This window comes from Sceloporus occidentalis, unplaced genomic scaffold (genome assembly GCF_023333645.1).
Source record: "Sceloporus occidentalis isolate IW3139 unplaced genomic scaffold, rSceOcc1.0.p SCAF_4, whole genome shotgun sequence".
In the NCBI taxonomy this organism is placed as follows: domain Eukaryota; kingdom Metazoa; phylum Chordata; class Lepidosauria; order Squamata; family Phrynosomatidae; genus Sceloporus; species Sceloporus occidentalis.
In genome coordinates this window covers 82245849-82266167 of record NW_028316984.1, presented here as the reverse complement: position 1 = coordinate 82266167, position 20319 = coordinate 82245849, and the positions used below count along the sequence as shown (strand labels likewise).

Below are 20319 nucleotides of genomic sequence, written 5' to 3'. Positions count from 1 at the left end.
AACAGTAGTACATGCACTGGTAACCTCTCGCTTGGATTTCTGTAATGCGCTGTACATGGGGCTACCTTTGTACCAGGTTCGGAAGCTTCAATTAGTTCAAAATGCTGCAGCCAGATTAGTCACTGGGACCCCAAGAGCAGATCATATAACCCCAGTATTAAAAGCTCTTCACTGGCTGCCAGTTAGCTTCTGGGCTCAATACAAAGTGTTGGTTATCACCTATAAAGCCCTACATGGCTTGGGCCCGAGTTACTTGAGGGAGGGCCTCTCTCTACATAATCCGCCCCGCACACTCAGAACAACAGGCAAATACCTGTTGGAATATCCTAGGGTGAGATTGTCTGCAACTCACCAACGAGCATTTACATCTACTGCTCCTGCATGTTGGAATGGACTCCCTTAGGAGATTCGTCTCAGTTCTTCCTTGGAAGCCTTTAAGAAAGCGTTGAAGACTCACCTATTCCGCTTGGCATATCCCCCTGATCCTTCATAGAGATAATTATCCTCCAACCCCACCATCCTCCAATGTTATAAGTATCTGTGATGTTAATTTGTAATTATGAGACTGTAAGATGTGAGATTGTGAGTTTTCAATATGTTTTATAGGATGTTTTTATATGAGGTTTTTAGTGGAATGTTTTTTATTGTATATTATGCTGTAATACAATGCGTTGTACATCTGTATTCGCCTGTGAACCGCTTTGATCTCCTAGGAAAAGTGGTATAAAAATAAAGATTTATTATATTATATTATTAAGTCCACTCAGCACTGAGGTCTTAAATAAACTGTTGAGTTCAATCTAATGTCAGACTCAGTTTGAGAACCTTAAAAGGTGTTTAAAAATTCCCCTTCAAGACATCTTTCATCAGCACCGCAGTTGGGCTGGCTAAAGACTGATTCTGGATCCAACCTGTAGGTAATAACATTGAGTTGCAAATATGTTTTCACTCCATCATTTAATCCTGCACGCTTTTTTGGCAGAAGGATAGAGTATTAAATAACATAAATAAATATTTAAAAATATAATAAGGGTGGGAAATAAATAAATAAATAAGAGTAGTACAAGCTAGGAATATTGAGCAACAGTTGCCAACAATCACAGTAAGTAGAGATGATTTATGCAACCTGATCTATGGATTATGTTTACGCAACAGTAGGAGTCAGTTTGTTATTCGTTCCAGGTTTTACTTGGCTGCACTTTGATAAGTGAAACACATTTACTATTCAGCAATGTAACTTTGTGGGGAAACAATGGAAAGTCTTGTGGCATCTTCATGGCTAAATTTCGAGGGATGGTGTATAAAATTTTGTGCACTGCAGCCCACTTAACCAGATGCATGGTGTTGTTTCGGTTGCTAGCCAGTTATGCAGTTGTTTAAATAGATGGGGGATTGTAATCAGTGTGTGAGGGGATATAAAATGTTTCCACTTGATTACAATTCTGAACCTATTCACCTACCCAAGTAAATGTATCCTCATGTGCCAAGTGAGACCACACTCTGTGCATCTGATCAAGTAGGATGCAGTCCATGAAAGCCTGTACTCAGACCTGAATCCTATTTTTCCAGGACATGTCCTACATTTCAGCCTTCTGTCCAGGAGGAATTTCAAAATGTCTTCCAATTTCAGCATGACATAAACTCAAAACACACAGGCAATATGACCCGGCTTCAGGCTGTGTTGGGGATGTGCCGTTTACATGACGCATGCCCCGAATGCAGCCTGAAGCCACACTGAGGCCGTGTCATTTGGAACAAACCAAGCCAACCTGCTCCTTCCAGCAGCCCAGTCCACATTGGTGGCCTGGATCAGGACTGGGCACGTGTGTTTGCTGTGGTCCCAGTGCAGTCCTTTTGGCCCATCTGCTTTGGGTCTAAGAAGCATGGATTTACATTTATATTAGTGTTTTAAACTTTTGTTTGGTGATGTCTTACATTTTTCATGAATGTCCTACATTTTTGCAGTACCTTATCCTCCTTTGCAGTTAATGCCATCTGGTCACCCTACCTGTACTGCATAATACTTCACAAAACAGCAATAACTTTATTAGACCAACTAAAATGCACAAAATATATGTATTATTTGCTCTACTGCTGAACAGATTAGTTCCTGCTATTGCAGAAGAACTTCTTCCTGAATGCCAATGCGGCTTTAGAGCTAATAGGAGCACTACAGACATGGTATTTGCCCTTAGACAACTGCAAGAGAAATGTAGAGAGCAGAACAAAGGACTCTAGGTAACATTTGTCGACCTCACCAAAGCCTTTGACACTGTGAGTAGAAAAGGTCTGTGGCAGATCCTGGAACGACTAGGATGCCCCCCCCCAAATTCCTCAAAATGATCATCCTGCTACATGAAGGCCAGCAAGGCCAAGTCAGATATGGCGACGCTCTCTCTGAGCCCTTTCTAATAACTAATGGTGTGAAACAAGGTTGTATTCTTGCTCCAACTCTATTTACAGTCTTCTTCAGCATGATGCTCCAAAGGGCTACCGCAGATCTCAAAGCAGAAGACAGCATTTATATATGCTACCATACTGATGGTAGCCTGTTAAACTTAAGCTGCCTGAGGGATCGTACTAAGACTATCTAGTCCACGAGCTGCTTTTTGCTGACGATGCTGCCCTCGTTGCCCATACAGAAGCAGCTCTGCAGCGCCTAACATCTTGTTTTGCAACAACTGCAGAGCTCTTTGGACTGGAAGTCAGCCTGAAGAAAATGGAAGTTCTCTACCAGCCGGCACCTCAGGAAGAACACTACCATCCTCACATCACTGTAGGCACATCTGTGCTTAAGTCCATCCAGCAGTTCACCTATCTGGGAAGCATCATCTCCTCAGACACCAAGATTGATAAAGAGATCGATCACAGACTGGCAAAGGCATATAGTGCATTCGGAAGGCTTCACAAAAGAGTCTGGAGTAACAAACACTTGAGGCGTAGCACAAAAATCAGTGTGTATAGAGCCATTGTACTGTCTATTCTCCTCTACGGGTCTGAAACATGGGTCACCTATCGCCAACACCTACGACTCCTTGAACGCTTTCATCAGCGCTGTTTACGCACAATTCTAAATATACACTGGACTGACTATGTGACAAATGTTGCTGTCCTTGAGCAAGCAGGGATCATCAGCATTGAGGCCATGCTATTGAGGACGCAGCTGCGCTGGGCAGGACACATTTCTAGGATGGAGGACCATCGCCTCTCAAAAATAGTATTCTACGGTGAACTCGTCACGGGTCAGCGTAAGAGGGACGCCCCAAAGAAGAGATACAAGGACTCCCTGAAACAACATCTCAGGCTTGGCCAATTTGATCACCAACAATGGTCTGCCCTGGCCTCACATCGGGAGGCATGGAGACGCACTATCCACGATGCTGCAGCCTTCTTTGAAAGCTCACGGCGAACAAGTCTCGAAGAGAAACAACAACGCATAAAGAACCACAACCCGGAAACATCACCCAAGGAGACTTTCCGCTGTGCTTCCTGCAACCGGACCTGTTTGTCCTGGATTGGCCTTTTTAGTCACCACCGCGCTTGTACAAAACGCGGGATGAGTCCTTCCTGACTCTTCGTTCGCAAAGCAAAGCCAGATACTTTGCTGTATTGCCAACATAGCTACCTCTGGATATATTTTCTAAATAAAATATGTTAGTCTTTAAGGAACCACAGGACTTTTCAGTCATCTGCCTATACCAATAATAATAATAATAATAATAATAATAATAATAATATGATTTATTTATATGCCACCCAATCACTGGGAATCCAGGCGGCTTACAACAGAGGGGATAATAGACAGTCCCCTGCTCTCAGGCTTACAATCTAAAAAGACATGACACAAAAGGAGAAGGGAATGGTGAGGGGGGAGGGGATCAGGTCCAGCATTCTTCTCTCCCTCTGAGGCCTGAACCAAGGCAGATGGACTGGAGGGGGGGCCTCTTTTTCTTAATCGAGGCCTGTCCTTTCACTCCTTCCCAGGCCAGATGACAGTTGGGAGGGGAGGGCTCTTCCTCTTCAGGCCCGATGGCATTGGGCCTGTCCTTTCACTCCCTCTAAGGTTTGTGAATGCCATTCAACTGGTACCTCTTTTGCATTCATTAATACTTTAAAGGTCTGTGGTTTCATTGGTGCAGGCAGTCCTTCAACCATTCTGTGGAATCACTATTACGCAAAATTGTCATGTTGATAGTTTCAGAAAATTACTATTTTTGCTTAAACAAATAGTCAATAAACCCTAAGCAGCCCAGACAGTAAGGTTCCATAGAAAAGTCACCAGATGCACACCTGTAAACTCTACTGTAGGAACCATGTGCCATGTATATTCTAAAAATATAACACAAATGAGGAGAAGGTTCAAGATTGGCATGAGATATTTTTATCAATTTGAGCAGGCTGGTATGAAGGCATAACGTTTTCTTTCTAGATACACAGAGACATCTGGCTGGCCACTCTGGGGTAGTGCTTGACAGAAGTCCTGGGCTAAATGGATTGTGGTCTGACCTAGCAAGACGATTCTCACAATTTCTCAAAAGTCTTCCTCAAGCTGGTGCTTGTGTTAAACTTCAACTCACACCATTCCCATCCAGAGAAGGCTAACATGTAATGTGCATACTTCAAACCACTCTGTTTATTAGCTTTGTACTGAATAATTCAGCCATCTTTCGGGGGGGGGGGGGGAATGTATGATACCAGTGGGTAAGATAACATACTTCTTTATCAGATATGCCTTCTGAATTCTCCATATAATCTGGTCATTGTAAACCTGTTGTACAAGAAGGGCCTGAACAATTGGGCCACATTCTAACTCCAAATGCAATAGAAAAGTGTTTCACTAGGCACAGGAAAAGTTTACTGGAATGTCAGGGGGAAACCGCATTTCACTTGTGGTATGAATGCCCATGATCCAGGAATGCCCTTTGGAATGGTTACAGTAAATTACATTTAGCAGGAAATATCCTGTACAAGAACTAATACAACTCAAAATGCACTGAGGGTTGTAACAGCCCTTTTCAATTATTTTCTAGACCCAATCTAGAATATTTTTGTTCTCAGCTGTAATAATAATAATAATAATAATAATAATAATAATAATATATTTATATACCTCTTTTCCAGAAGATCAAAGCGGTGTACACAAAATTTAAAACCAGTTACAAACACATCATAAAACAGATAAAACCAGTAACACAATCCAATATACAATCTAAAACAATCATTCGAAAGGGTGAGGCAGAAAGTTGATGGGATCAAAGTACACTAGTTCATTTTCCAGAGGGGAAGGCTTGACAGAAGAGGAAGGTTTTAAGCCTCTTTTTAAATGTTTCCAGGGAGTGATCAGGCAGTGCTCCTTGGGAAGACTGTTCCAGATTTGTGGGGCCGCTACTGAGAAGGCCCTCTGGGATGTAGTAACATATTTAGAAGGTGGGATTTCCAGCAAGTTCTTCCCAGTTGTTCTGAGTGTGTGGGGCGGATTATATGGGGAGATGCAGTCCCTCAAGTAACTCGGGCCCAAGCCATGTAGGGCTTTATAGGTAATAACCAACACCTTGTATTGTGCCCAGAAGCTAATAGGCAGCCAGTGCAGATCTTTCAGAATAGGTGTTATATGGTCAAACCTGGAAACACCGGTGACCAATCTGGCTGCCATGTTTTGTACTAGCTGAAGCTTCTGGGCTTGGTACAAGGGTTGCCCCATGTAGAGCGCAGTTGCACTGGAGGACCTAGTTATTCCTAGAGAGAACATATTAATCAAATCCGCAAATATAGAGGGATGAGTGTATATTTGTTATTGTTGTGTGCCTTCAAGTCATTTCTGACTCATGGCGACCCTATCATAGGGTTTTCTTGGCAAGATATGTTCAGAGGGAGGGGGGCTGCCATTGCCTTCCCCTGAGGCTGAGAGAGTGTGACCTGTGGCTGAGCAAGTTTCTTCAGAGAGGGTTTGGCATGGCCACCCTCTGAGGCTGAGAGAGTGTGACTGGGCCAAGGGCACCCAGTGGATCTTTATGCTCCTGGAGGAATTGAACCCTGGTCTCGAGACAGAGTCCAACACTCAAACCACGACGTCTCTGGAGATCAGAGTTTGATTCCCCCAGAGCATAAAGACCTACTGGGTCACACTCTCTCAGCCTCAGAGGGTGACCGTGGAAGGCCTCTTCTGAAGAAGCTTGCCAGGAAAACCCAGCAATAGGGTCGCCACAACTCAGAAACGACTTGGAGGCACACAAGAATAACAGGTGTGGCCAGACAGCTGTTCCTGCGCAACAGGAAAGCGACTGTGTCTCCCCTTTTTCCTAACGGTTGGTTACTATTAAGCCCCGCCCACTTCATCCCGTCCTTTGCGCCTGCGCAGTCGCTTCCTTTCCCTTCCTCCCGAAGCAGCAGCGAGATGAAGGCGAGGGGCGGAGCTTCTCGAACTAGACCTCCCCCTCTGTCTTCACGGAGCGCGGCTTTAAGCGCTCGAGAATTCAACCCCTGTTGGACCACGTGGACAGACGTCCTCCAATCAAATCGATTCTCCCGTTCGGGAGTGCCCCATTGTCCAATGAGGAGGCAGCATGGGAGTAAGGGGGCGGGACATCCAGGAACGGAGCGGTTTGGACCATTTGTTAGATTCCGGCGGGGAGGTAAGAGAAAGAGTAACTGCGCAGCCCCATTTCTGTCGGAGGGGGCAGGTTGCCTGTGGCTAGAGGCTCCTAGAGCGGTGGCGGCGGCGGCGGCGGCGGCGGCTGCATCTTCAGGGGCTTTTCTGGAATGGACAAGTCTGTTGGCCATTCATGCAGTTTGACACCATTTTGGCTCCCGTGGCTCCATCCTACAGAATCCTGGGATGTGTGGTTTTTGTGAGCCCCCAGCACTCTTTGGCAGAGAAGCCTAAAGACCTTGTAAAACTACAAATCCCAGGATTCCATAGGATGGAGCTTACAGCACTTATAGCGGTGCCAGACTTGCATTGTTTCTGCAGCGCAGACATTCCAGTGATTCCCAAACTTTGGCCTTCGCAGGATGTTTTGGACCTCAGCTCCCAGAATCCCAGACCATTAGCCAAGGTGGCTGAGGCTTCTGGGAGCTGAAGTCCAAAACACCTGGAGGACAAGAGTTTGGGGACCACTGGTGTAGATACACACACACATACCAGTTTCAGGGTGACCAGATGTGTCCTAAGACCTCAAAGGAGGACAAGGCACCGCAAAATGTAGGACCTTCAATAAAAATGGAGGATGTGACCAAATAAAAAACCAAAAGCCCTCACAGAAATATAAATCCAGGCCTCTTAGTCAGGCTCCAAATGGAGGACGTTTTGGAATTCCTTCTGGACAGGAGGCTGAAATGGAGGACATGTCCTGGAAAAGGAGGATGCCTGGCCACCCTCCACCAAAGTGGGCCCTTCCTTCAGAGGCTGGGCGGCTGCTGCAGTCCTCTATTTGCTTACCTGAGACTGAGGCCCACTGGACCCAGTGGGAGGAAGTTCAGATTTGCCTCGCGCCCTTTAAAACAGTGGTTCTCAACCTTCATAATACTACAACCGTTTAATACAGTTCCTCATGTTGTGGTGATCCCCAACCATAAAATTATTTTCGTCTCGGTTCCTAAAACCATTGGAAATATGTGTTTTTCCCAATAGCCCTAGGCAGCCCCTGTGAAGGGGTCATTTGACCCCCAAAGGGGTCGGGATCCACAGGTTGAGAACTGCTGAATTAAAAAATAATACACAGCTGGCCCTCCTTATCCACGGGTTTTGTTATCCACAGCTTGAAAAAAGTATAAATTCCAAACAGTAAGCCTTGATTTTGCCATTTTATATAAGAGACACCATTTTACTAGGCCATCGTATTTAATGGGATTGAGCATCCACAGATTTTGTTATCCACAGAGGGTCCTGGAGCCAAACCCCAGCCCACTGTACAGTGGTCTCTCCACATTCGATGGGGTTAGGGACACAGGACCCCCATGAAAGTAGAAAACCTGCAAATAACAAAAACACTTATGCTTTCACCCGAGAGAACGCCTCTCTAGAAATCCTAGGTCCTCCAAGGCAACTCTGTGCTCAACATTTGCCCGAAATTGGCCATAGAATCACGTTCAAAGACCTACAAAATGCCTAGAGAAGTGTTTCTTCTAGTAATGTCAAAGTCCTGGAGCGCAACTCTATGGTCGATTTCCAGCGGAGTTGCGCTGGAGGGCCTAGAGATTCCTAGACAGAACGTATTAATCAAATCCGCAAATAATAAAGTCTGCAAAAGTCAAAGCCATAAACAACAACATACAGTTATCAATATAGTAACCAACTCCACAGACAATTATAACAGTAGCATGCGCTGATTTGTTTATTTTAAATACTGTATTGGTATGTTGCCCAACTATCAGTTTTTGGCAAAATTTACAAATATATAGGGGGGACCAAAATGCACCCTGCATTTAGAGTTAAGGAACTGGGCATGTCTGAATGCATTGCACTCCAGGAATTTGCAGAACCAGACCTTTCGTCCAAAAGCCCATCCCTAGTCTCTCTTACTGAGCTTTCTTTGTCAAAGCAAAGCAGCCAAATGGATGGAGTAGGCATTCTTGTTAATTAATTTGGAGCGAGGATCTCCATTGTGATCTGTTGCAAACTGCCCAGAATTCTATACATAAATCTGGTCCTATTGTTTTATAATCTCTGCTTAAGAGCATCTGTATTCCCTACTATGAAGCAAATGAGGCAGGGGAATTTCCATTTGTAAACAAAACTCACTAAGATTAACACTGCAGTGTGCAATCAATGTGTAAATTAGTTAGTTGGTAGTAATCCTTAGAAAAAAAACATTTTGGCCCATACATGGTTTAAAAAATTCTCTACATATAAAGTATTCACATTATTTACACAACACAATGTGACCAGTTTTTGCCTCCTACCAGGATGGAAGGGTATGGAGCAAATGCGAAACTTCAGGTCTGCTGGATTGTCAATCTCTTAGCATATACCTGATTTTCAAAGTGCCCTAGAAAATGCAGCACTAGTAGTTTATCATTGATTTATTCAAGTAATCTGAGAAACGGCTTCAGTTGTAACAATGACAGAATCATAAAGTTGGAGAGGACCTTATGGGCTATTGAGTCCAACACCCTGCTCACTTCACAACAATGAATATGTGATGTATACATATAATGTGATAATATGTATATATTGTTTTTCTCATAGCACCCACTTTGGAATCACAGAATGGAACTGGCCACATGGTATCAGGTGAAGAGTAATCACTCAGAAGTTTAGTTGCCCCCACTTTGTGCATGGTGTGGAGGAACTACCTGGCTTCTGTTCTGTGGCATGAAGTGCATAATTACTGGGGGCAATGTAAAAGGTAAGGCAGGCATGATGATTGCTGTACAGACCATTTCACCGCTGGGGCTTTGACAGGGAAGGGGTCTTTCATGTGGTTACATGTGCAAGGGAAGTGTGCTGAAATGGTTTTTTGTGGGTTTTTCAGGCTATGTGGCCATGTTCTAGCAGAGTTTCTTTCTGACGTTTCGCCAGCATCTGTTGCTGGCATCTTCAGAGAATGTGCTGAAATGGTCTTCCTGTTCAGTAGAGCAGGTTGGACAATCTGTGGCCCTGTGTTAGTTTTAAAAGCCCTCAAATTTGATTTAGATCTCTGGCAAGAGTGCTCTCTCCCTCCCTTTCCAGGCACTGTGTAGAAAGAGAGAAAAGGCATAGTCAATGAGAAAAAGTGAGTGAATGCTTCTTTCTGACTGTACCCGTTTCTAGAATGACTTGACTGACTGCCTTTGCTAAAGAGACGATTGTGATGGGAAAGGAATAAGAATGACCTCTGTGCATTTGTGTATACCCCGTGGAATGTGATTGCTTTATGCCAGGGAGGGACTTGAAAAGAATGGTTTTGCCTAGAAGCTGTGGTTGATGGTCTGAGCCTGTAGAAAACACTGACTGTGGGGGAATGAAATGTGAAACACAACAAGTTACTTGACTTTTTTCATACCAACTTAATGTTCTTTTTGCAGCCCTGGGGAAAGCGATACATTCACTCGCCCGTATTGGAGATGAAATCTATGTCGAACCTCTACAGAAAGGGGTAAGACGGGCCTAGGAAGTATAGGAGAGCTTTGGAAAGAGGAATGTGGCGTATGAATAAGTGAGGTTATTCCATGGTAATATTAATAATAATAAATAATAATAATATGTTTTATTTATAGACCGCTATTCCGCAATGATCATAGCGGTGTACAGTAAAAATCATAATGCAATACAAAATACAAGGTGACAAACGAGGGAGAAGTCTCGTCCTTCAGGCAGTCCCTGATGTTGCTGGGTCTGCCTGATCGCTCCCTCTGAGGCCAAGATGACAGTTGAGGAGGGAGGGGCCTCTTCCTTCAGGCAGTCCCTGATGTTGCTGGGTCTGCCTGATCGCTCCCTCTGTAAATGTAAATTATGATATATCAATTTGACTGGAAATGGTTATGAGTAAATATGGGCCAAGGAGTTCTGTCCATTATGAAGCAGAAACATTGTATAAATGCATTGTAATATCTTGTAAGAAAATCTAACAAGCTGTAATAAGAAGGGTTTTGTACAGAAGATGGAAATCTAGACAGTGTATAAGTTATGCATTATTTCTGTCGCTGTGATTGAAGACTTATATTTGAAACAGTGATTCAGTTCTGGCTTTATGATCAGTCTACCTGGCTGGGGTGAATGTGCAGGTTATTTATCCAAAGACAGTGTATGTCTCAGTTATTAACCTGCCTGGTGAAGAACAGTTGTCCTGTGTTTGGGCCAGTGATACTTTGTCTTGGCCAAGCAGGGTTTGAACTGTCTGGGAAGAGAAAGTTGCAAGGATGCTGAGCGGTGGTGTGGGGTGCTCTTTTTTGTTCTGTAGTACTGCTTAAGTTAGTGATGCTCCCTGTCCTCTTTTTCCCAGCTGTCCCTGCGCACAGTGAATGCTTCTCGCTCAGCTTATGCCTGCTTCCTGTTTGCCCCACTCTTCTTCCAGCACTACCAGCCAAAGGAATCAGGATCTGATCCAGATACAGATGCTTTCCGATTCAAAGTGCTTATAAAGGTGAGGTACCCACAGAGCTGTGGGCCCTTCCCAGTAGGCAGTTGAACCACAGGTAAACAGGTACTTGTTGCCTTTCCAGGCAGTGGGCTAGTCTGTACAAGCAGGAGGAATATTTCACTTCAGACTACAGATGTTAGTGGTAATAGCATGTCTGAATGCTCCCTTTTTAGGAGAGAAATTGTACATATAAGAAACCAATATGTCGAGGGAGAGGCTAAGGTAAGGCAAGTCATTCTGATATGTATGTTTTTAAAAAATATGGGCTAGAACTCATTCATGTGATTTCTCCCAACTGCAGTCTGTAATGATACAGTCCAGCAACAGCTTTGCCAAGATGGCAGTCGGCTAGTCTACAATATAAACTACTATAATTTTTGCAGTGTACATGGAACCTTCTGTGGTAGGGGCTTTGTATTGCAGATGTCATTTGATAATACATTGGTTGTGTACATAGGTTTTACAGGCCCAAGTCCTTCCCCCTCCCTAACTTTGGCTATGATATGATGATATAAAAGGAAAGGGATGTAAATGTATAATTAACTTGACTCTCTAACTATGATATGAATCTGTAGTTTGTGGGGTACATGTAGCCCTCAGGGCCACCCAAAATTTTTTTCAAAAGCTTCTCTTACCAGAACACCTCCTAGAACTGTAGAGGGAAACTTTTCCATGCTTTAGGCCCAACAGGAGTCTTTTTGTAAAGAGGAAATGGCCCACACTGAGTCAGAGAGGGCCATATTCATTCATTGAAGTTATATTCCACTGTTCTCCCAAAATGGCATTCAAGGTGGCATATTATAATTTTTAAAGGATACAGCTAAAGCATTAATTACAGAAGTTAAAAAGAAATACATAATACTATTATTAAAACATTATTGTTAAAAACAGAACATAGTTAAAACCATTTCAGTAAAAAAATTAAGAAAATGAAAGCATTAAAAACAGCACACCAGTTACATATGCACACTATATAAGTAAAATTCACACTTCCAACACCTGCCTAAATAAGATTGTCCTCAGAGAGTAAGGAAGGGGCCAACCTGACCTCCTATGGAAGGGCTTTCCACAGTCTGGGAGCAGCCACAGAAAAGGCGCTCTCCTGGGTCCTCACCGGCTGCACCTAGGAAGGTGGTCAGACTGAGAGAAAGCCCTCCCCTACCAATCTTAGCACTCTGGCTGGCTTTTAGAAGATGATGTGGTGCTTTAGATAGTCTGAACTCAAGCCATTCAGGGCTTTAAAGGTCAAAACCAGCACTTTGAATACCTGGAAACAGACTGGTAGCCAGTGCAGCTGTTTCAGTTGATGAGTCACATGATCCCTGTGGACAAATTATAGCAAATTTGGGAGACTGAATTTTTTTCAGTGAGATTTTTTTTTACCCTGGGGGGCCAATAAAGCCCTATAGTTCCCAACACTTGCCTTCCACTGGCTTTCATGGTGGCTTTTCCTTGTTTTGGAGGCAGTGTGAATTGTGGGTGGGGAAGGAAGGAACAGGTACACATTAACCTTTCCTCATGCCTTTCAGTCTTTCCTGGCTGTGTTCCGTTCACTCCCCGCCCTGGAGAAGACTGTGGAGAAATGCCTTATCTCACTGAGTTCCCGTGCTAGCCGGTTCCGAGTGCAGCTCCACTGTAAATATGGTGAGGCTCTGGGAAGGAGTGTTCCAGCCTGAATATGCAACAGATTAATCCTGGAAGACTGCTTAGCTGAGGGCACAGTTTTGGTGCACTGGAAATCTGAATATAGAAATTGTCACCAGAGATCCAAGCAAAGAAGGGGGCACCCGTGAGTGGCTTCATATGCATTTGGTGAAAACGGACAAAAGGGAACTTATTGATGGTCAGTTGTCAGAGTCACAATGCCTTTTCTTCACTGTGCCCTGAGGTTAGAGTGTGGACTATATGGCTTCAGCCTACAGTTCTCGTCAGCCCGACTCAGCATGTCCAACAGTAAGGAATGATGGCACTTTTAGCCCAACACACGCCTGGAAAGACAAAGGTTCTGTCAATCCTACCTTCTTGAGTAAAGAGCCACAGAAAATTCGTAGCAGTGTTGAAGTAAGTCTCCTGGTGATGCTTGCCAGGAGGTCCAAATACAGATTGCATTACTTCTTACCCATTGAAGGCTAAGGGGGAAATGAGCAGTGGCTGGTATCTATAAAATGGCCATGGTAAAACTTTACACATCTGGCCAAAATTCTAACCTCACTTGGGGCCTTGTGATTTAGAGGATGCATCCGTTGACTTTCTCTAAAGCCCCATGGGAGGTAGTGTTTCTCTCCTTGTGAATAACATTGCATTGGGTCTGTCCTGGGGCATTTTGAAGTCTGAGGTGGAACTGTCCACCTTACCCATCATGTTACATAGTATCCACAGCATGTTGGTGCCTAAAGCAGAAAAATCCAACAAGTATTTCTCTTGTTGCCCTTACAGTAAGACTGAAATAATAACAAATTAATAACTGTTTCCACATTAGTCTATCTAAGATATATTGGAATCCTGTAGCATTTTCAAGACTAAGTGAGAAAAAAGAGATTTCTAGCATAAGTTTTTGTGGTTCCACTTCATCAGTTGCCTGTTATGGCCAGCTGTACATCATGTGAAGGGATAGTGGGGCTGCGCATTAACCCTGGCCTTCCATTGTTCTCTTGGCCCAGTCCCTATATTTTGATGATTGGAGAAATATCTGAAGTAGAGGAAGCTTGCTGCATGCTCATAGACTGCCCCCCCCACACACACACCATTTGCTGAACCCCTACATAGGGTTTATGCATTCAGCAGGCTTCTTCCCTCTAGCCTTTCCTCCAGTCCATGGACAACATGAAGGTGATGGAGTGGAGCGAATGTGCATGGCCCTGTTATTTTTTCATGCAGTTGTTAGCCATGTGGAGTAGAAGGGCTTAGGATATATAGCTGTTGTGTTTACAAGTCTGTCCCCAGGCAGTACCCTTTACAAATGATAACAACCTGCCACAGATAAGTCCATTTCAGATTAGAGCCCATATTTATTGTGATTATTGCATTTGTTTGTATTTCATTCTGTCTTGCTGGACAAAATGTAGAAAACTTTATTTCTCTAATCATAATCAGTGTCTGATAGGCCATTTATTCTGAACTGTCATTTCAAACTACAGTAGATAGTATGAATTACTGTAGGATTCTCGGTTTGTTCACATGTGACTACATGTAAGCAGCTGAAACAGGCCTCTGTTTACTGTACTTGATTGAGAAGATGGAAGAATCTCAGACACAGAAGCAGCCAAAATAGTGCTACTTGAAGGTCTTGAGTTAACATGACAGAGACTTCCAGTTTGTGTCATGTTACCTCAAGATATTGTTATTCTTCAACATCTGAAAGGGCTTTTCTAAAGTTGAATCCTAAGAGCATTGTGTCTTCAGCAATACAGAGAAGTGCAATAGCAATAATCATTCATGTTACTAAGTGCAAATATTAGATCAAATATATGCAGCCAGTATGAGTTAGCTGTAACAAAATTATTTTAAAACAATGCTTGGTAAAATAATGTTTCATATGAGAGTTTTAATTCACTCACATATGGCCATGGCCAATCCCTACCCCACCCTGAAGCCAATTTGAGCTTCAGGAGAGGGGAAAAAAACATTGTTTTCTTCCTTTCCAGCTGTTCACATCTCTGGTGACCACTGTGTGGTGAAAATACCCCAGGTATTTCCCACAAAGACACAAGGACACATTGGCTCTCTGTCTCTCTCACTGCAATTCCCTTCCCCCCACAGGTGTTGTCAAGACCCATGACTTGCCATTCCAGGAGTGTGAATCCCTGCAGGCTGACTTTGACACAGGCCAGTGCACCCATGCCCTGCGTGCCTCTCCCAGGTGAAACCTTGATGTGGCTGGCGGGTGGGTCATTGCACTGGAGGCAGGAGGAATTGAACTGACTGGATAAAGGACTTTAAGGCACATAGACGGATTCTTGCAGTCCACATGCACAGAAATTCCTCTTGCTCACTAACAGACCAGATCTTACAGTTTAGCTGCCATGGCACAAGCATGGATATGTGGGGGAGGAGAAAATATGTTTCCTTTCTCCCTGCTTTCCCCCAGAGAGGTTTCCTGATGCCAAATGGTGAACATGGGAAGCTGCTGCGTGGGCATAATGATGGTGAAAGCTGGGATGGGGGTGAGCAATGGATGCTTTGTAGAGGCTGTCTTTAGTAATTGAAAAGGGACAATGAGTAGTAAGGGCAGATGAGAGCTTGGGATTTCAACCATGAAATTTGCCTCCCTGTTCACTCCACCACTTCCTCCTCCACTTCAGGCTGTTAGCTGATGCTGTGGTGCATTTCCCACTGACTTTGGCTGAGGTGACTCTGGCTGCCAGCCCTGCTGGGAAAGTGAGCTTGCGCAGTTACCTGGAAGAAGAGATGGGTGAGTTTCTTACCTTCCCAGTTTTTAGTTTATCCCTACAGCCTGTCATGATAGCTGAGACTTTCTTAGCCTTTGTTAAGAGCCTGGCATGGATGTTTTTGCTTAACAGGCCACAGGTTATAATGGCCTTGAGAATTCCCTCTTTCCCCTGTTGGGCAGTACTATGAAGCAAACATAGAAGAACCCACAGGAGGAGAGCATTTTCTAACCATGGTCTCTCCCTCAGAGGTGAGCCGGGCGATGGTGACAGAGCTGTGCCTGAATGAGGACGAGTTCCAGGCTTTCCACATTAAGCAAGAGGCACAAATCACTTTCTGCCTCAAGGAATTCCGAGTATGTATTCTCCCTGTTCCTTGCCCTAATTTGAGAAAAGGTATCTTCACTATTCATGACCTCTGTGGGATTTTTTTTCCTTCTCTCTTTTTTTTCCCTCTTTCAGGGTCTTCTGAGTTTTGCTGAATCATCAAATCTTCCCCTTAACATCCACTTTGACTCACCAGGCAGGTAGGTCTTCACTAGAGAAGTTACAAAGTAGGAAGCTGCCAGTGTCTAAATGGAGCTTCCACATACAGTGACAGTCTGCTGGGATGTATCGCCTTCATGCACTGCTTGTGTTAAGTAGAGGCATCTTGCTGGCCACAGTAGAAAACAGGATGCTAGACTAAATGGTCTTTTGGCCTGACCTAGCATGTTGCTCATAGGTTCTTAGGAAGACCCATCGTGGTTTGTTTTTCTGTCCAACAAATAGGTTGTGAGCTATTTGTCACTTTGTTGCCAAGGGTGATTCTTGGCTAGATTTTCTAATGGTACCATGTCACTGCTGATTTTTCTTTGGATTCCCTCTATCCACAAACCTGTGTATTTTGAGTCAGGCCCTCATCAAATATCTCCTTGCAGGCCAGCTATCTTTACTGTGGAAGATGCTGTGCTCGAAGTGCACCTAGTCTTGGCCACACTTGAAGAGCCAGAGAGCTCCAGTTCCGAAATCAGCTCCTGGTAAGTATGATTTCTAGCTTCTGCCCTGCACAGAGGCAAACGTGGAGTGGGGTAGAGTTCAGGTGACAGTAACATAAGAGCTGTCTCTGACCAGTCAAAAGGATTAAAGCTGTGTTGCTGGTGTCAATTTGCAATAAGAATTTTTGTTTCCCATTAAGTAGATCTCCCTCATTCCCAAGTCCCAAACAGCCATTTTAGCAAATAATACATGGTTACCTTGGTTACTCTTCAAATTGCTCAGTATCTGTGTTATAATGAAGCATTTTCTGCTATAGTTAGCCCCATTTTTCCGCCACTGCAGTTTAAATGGGTGAGAGGAAGAGTGTGTCAAATATTTCTGTTAGAGACCAGGACTTAATAGAAAACAGTAAGGTCTGTCTCAAGGCAAACCTTTCCTGTAATTAAGAGTGATTCTTCGAAACAGGTGTCACTTCACATTTCTTCACAGTTCTACTATTTCTTTCCTGCCAGCACTCCCAAGCCCCTTGCCCCTGCGTATGACTTCACTAATGATGACATTGATGACTACATGATAGCCATGGAAACGACATGTGGTGGCCCAGCGGGGACAGAACCACCCTGCAGCCCCACCTTCCCCATGAGGCACACCAATTCAGAGGCAGAAGAGTCAGCCTGTGATCACGAGGAGACTGTTCCTGGCACACCACCGCAAAAAAGGGTATGTACTAAAGGGCCAGCCACAGCAACTCTACAATGGTTAGAGCACAGATGCAGGGTGAAGAATGTGGCCCTGCAAATTTGCTATTTCATAGGCGAGATACAGACGGGCAGGGGAAGACGTCTTGGAGGTGTATTCTGCTGAATACGGAGCCTCCAGACCGCCCGCCCCGGGGGCGTGGCTCAGGTGATGGGGCTTCCACATGGGGGGTAGTGAAGACGCCTCACCTGGGGCCGTTTCTGACCCGCAGTTTCCAAACCGCCACCTTGGAGGACGCTGCAAAGAGAGAGGCAGCTTCTGCACGGGCGGCCAAAAACAGGGCTTTTTTTTTTTCTTTTGCCGGCTGGCGGATGCGCAGCTGCGCAGCTGTGGCGCTCAGCAGCGGCAGCAGAAAGCTTATGTGCACATTTAAAGCGCCCAAGCCCCTTTAAAACTTTTTCCCTCGCCCTGCCCAAGAACAATAGTGGTCTCCTGCCAGCTGGTGATCAGCTGGTGTTGGCATCCTTGTCCGCTTGCACGTTGCCAATGTCACCAGCATCATGGATGCCTCCTCTCCTTTGGTTCCCGCGCTCTTGCTGAATCTGCAATGCACAGCCACAGCTGTCGCCGCTGCCACCGCTGTCCCCCTGCCATTCCCCATCACCTCCCTTGTACATATGTAAATATTTAAAGTTTATGGGGTTTTTATTGTTAGATGAAAATGGCACAGGAATGTGTGTAGGGGTTCACTTTAAATTCCAAACTTTCCCCGATTCTAGCAGCGCATGCGTACATGTTGCTCTAGGGTTAGGGTTAGGGTTAGGGTTACGAGTCTTAAAATGTGCTGCAGCTGTGCTGCAGCTTCCACACCTGCATGGCAGCTGACGCTGCAATTAAAGCCTGACTGCAAACTGCGCATGTTCCAGGACCCCGACTTATTATGTGACGCAGGAGACACGGAGCTTTTAAATGGGCAACTTAAATTAGCAGCGTAACAATTCTGGCGTACCGGTGCAGCAGCTTACAGACGGAGCTGCGCAGCTGCGCATCATACAGAAAAGAAGCGGGGAAAAGCAGCACCTTTTTAATGCTGCTTCTTCCCGCTTGGGGCGTGCGGGCGGCGTGTTCATGGCGGCATTCAGGTAAGGGCCGTCTGAAGGCTCTACCTTCATGATGTCATGAACACACCCCTTTTTGCCCGTCTGTATCCCGCCAGAGTTCTGGTGGCTACATGTAAAGTGATTTAAAAGCTACCTGTAATACATCAAGCAAAGATGGGCATTCATTTGTTTGAGAAGATATAACTTTCACAATGTGATTTTGATCTGCAGATCTCATAAGATGGTAAAAAATGTAAGTTTTCATAGGTACCTATTAGTAGTGAAACTTTCTTGGTTGCTCTGATGTAGTTATGAGCTGATTGTCCCTTCTAATGAAAGAAATAGGACTTCAGTAACTTACAGCTGTGTTGTTCCCTGGCTCCACTGAATCTGAAGTCACTAATTACTACATGTAGCTGGAGTGTAGCCATTAATTACACCCGAATATTCCAGCAGCAGCACTTGGGCTTTGTTCGCCTTACTGTTGCAAAATCTGGGCTTTCAAAATTGGAAGGGTGTGGTAGAAACTATACATCTGGGAAACTGTTAGCTTTGGAGTGGTTGGGAGGAACAGGGAGAAAAGGCTCGAGTTGTGCCTATACTGATTACCAATTGCATTTCTGTATTTTTGTTTCTTTAGCTTTGTCTCAGCCTAGAATTTCAGTGACTCTCATCAGATTCTAGTGTAGGAGCACATTTTTAAAATACTTTGAAAGCCCTACAGATTTCTAGACCTTTTTGCACCTCTGGTCCAAGACACAGTTTTGCCTTTGACTCATTTCTTTTGCAGTTCCGGTCCCTGTTCTTTGGGTCAGTCCTGAGCCAGTCACAGTCCTTGGCCAACTCACGCTCCAGCCAAGATGTGCTGGCAGAAGATAGCGAGGAAGAATCATGAGAAACTGCCCCCACTCCCTTTCCTGTGAGATGTAACTGAACTGTTCCCGCTAGGAAGGAGAGGTGTTTCTGTCTGGATGGATTCTCTTCTGGCTCACTGCCCAATCAAAGTTCTCCCTCTTATAATGCATTTTATTAAACTGAATGACTACCTTGTGTATCATGGAGGAAAACCCTGATGGAGTAGTACAGAGAATATATTCAAGTATGTATGTACACATAGTAGTTGCCATCCAGTTAGTGGCATATGCAGGTAAAAATCAACCCACACCTCTATATGTCTGTTGTTGGTCTGCAGAAGTTGATATTCCTTTCCTCTCTCCAGAGTGACCAAAGCACACCCAACTTAATGTAGAGAGTCATTTCTGCCTTGAAGGGAGCAGGAGGGATCACAGAAATGTGGCTATGTGCCCATAACCAGATACAAAATGATTACATCAGTCTCTGAGACTGCCAGAAACCCTGGAGGACGTCAGTGGATGATGTAATCAGCTCATGCCTGGCTACAGGGATAGAGACTCTTCTACAATCCCATTGCTCTACTGCAAGCATGGGATGGGAGTGACTAGGGGGCTCAACAGCTCTATAGTATGTCTGGGGAGATAGTAAATGGTGTAGTGTAACATAGTTCCACATGTGGAACTACTATGCTGCATTAAGCCTCACAGGATTTTTTTTGTCCAGGGAATTTCACTTACTTTTCAAAGGAGGAATAAATAGAGTAGGTTAGCATACTGAGTTTTTGACTTATTTTGTAATAAACATGTTCCTTTCTTTTCTTTTCCTATGTCAACTATGACAAAGATCCACATTTAAACTTGACTGATTTCCACACCTTCTGAGCCAGCTCTTTTGTCTTCTCATGCAATTCATCTTAATTGTTGAATACAATAATAGTTGTAAGCTACCTGTAAATTAGAAGTATGGAAGATGAGCAAGAACTAATGTAAAGCACAACTATTTCTCTTTATCCTTAGGACACCTGTTTTTATTCCACTTTTAAATAATGAGCATGGAGATGCTTTAGAAATACTTTATTAACTGTGTGGATACTTTAGATTGTTCATTCTAGCTATATAGTAGTGTCTGCCTACAGTGCAGTTACAGGCTAAAAGTCCTTTTAAGACAGAAATCAAAAAGCAAACACCCCTTTGTAAAGTAGAGGGTATCATCAGCTTCCACAAGCCCCAACCAGCTATG

At 44.3% G+C, this 20319-nt stretch overlaps 1 protein-coding gene across 1 annotated transcript; it reads left to right on the top strand.

The window, feature by feature from the left end:
* Positions 1-6557: 6557 nt before the first annotated feature.
* Positions 6558-19851, top strand: RAD9A (RAD9 checkpoint clamp component A). The gene is made up of 12 exons (XM_089520579.1): positions 6558-6632; positions 9188-9347; positions 10006-10076; positions 10923-11063; positions 12590-12704; positions 14820-14919; positions 15362-15471; positions 15698-15804; positions 15911-15975; positions 16369-16467; positions 16939-17146; positions 19016-19851. The coding sequence occupies exons 2-12, from the start codon at positions 9314-9316 to the stop codon at positions 19118-19120; spliced, it is 1155 nt and encodes a 384-aa protein (XP_089376705.1). The 5' UTR covers positions 6558-6632; positions 9188-9313; the 3' UTR covers positions 19121-19851.
* The last annotated feature ends 468 nt before the right edge of the window (positions 19852-20319 follow it).

Excerpts from the sequence above, each read along its gene's own strand:
- RAD9A (XM_089520579.1), top strand. The coding sequence starts at position 9,314 with ATGAAGTGCATAATTACTGGGGGCAATGTAAAAG. Across the intron at positions 9,348-10,005 it reads TACTGGGGGCAATGTAAAAG|CCCTGGGGAAAGCGATACAT; the intron begins GTAAGGCAGGCA and ends TTCTTTTTGCAG. Across the intron at positions 16,468-16,938 it reads AGTTCCGAAATCAGCTCCTG|CACTCCCAAGCCCCTTGCCC; the intron begins GTAAGTATGATT and ends CTTTCCTGCCAG.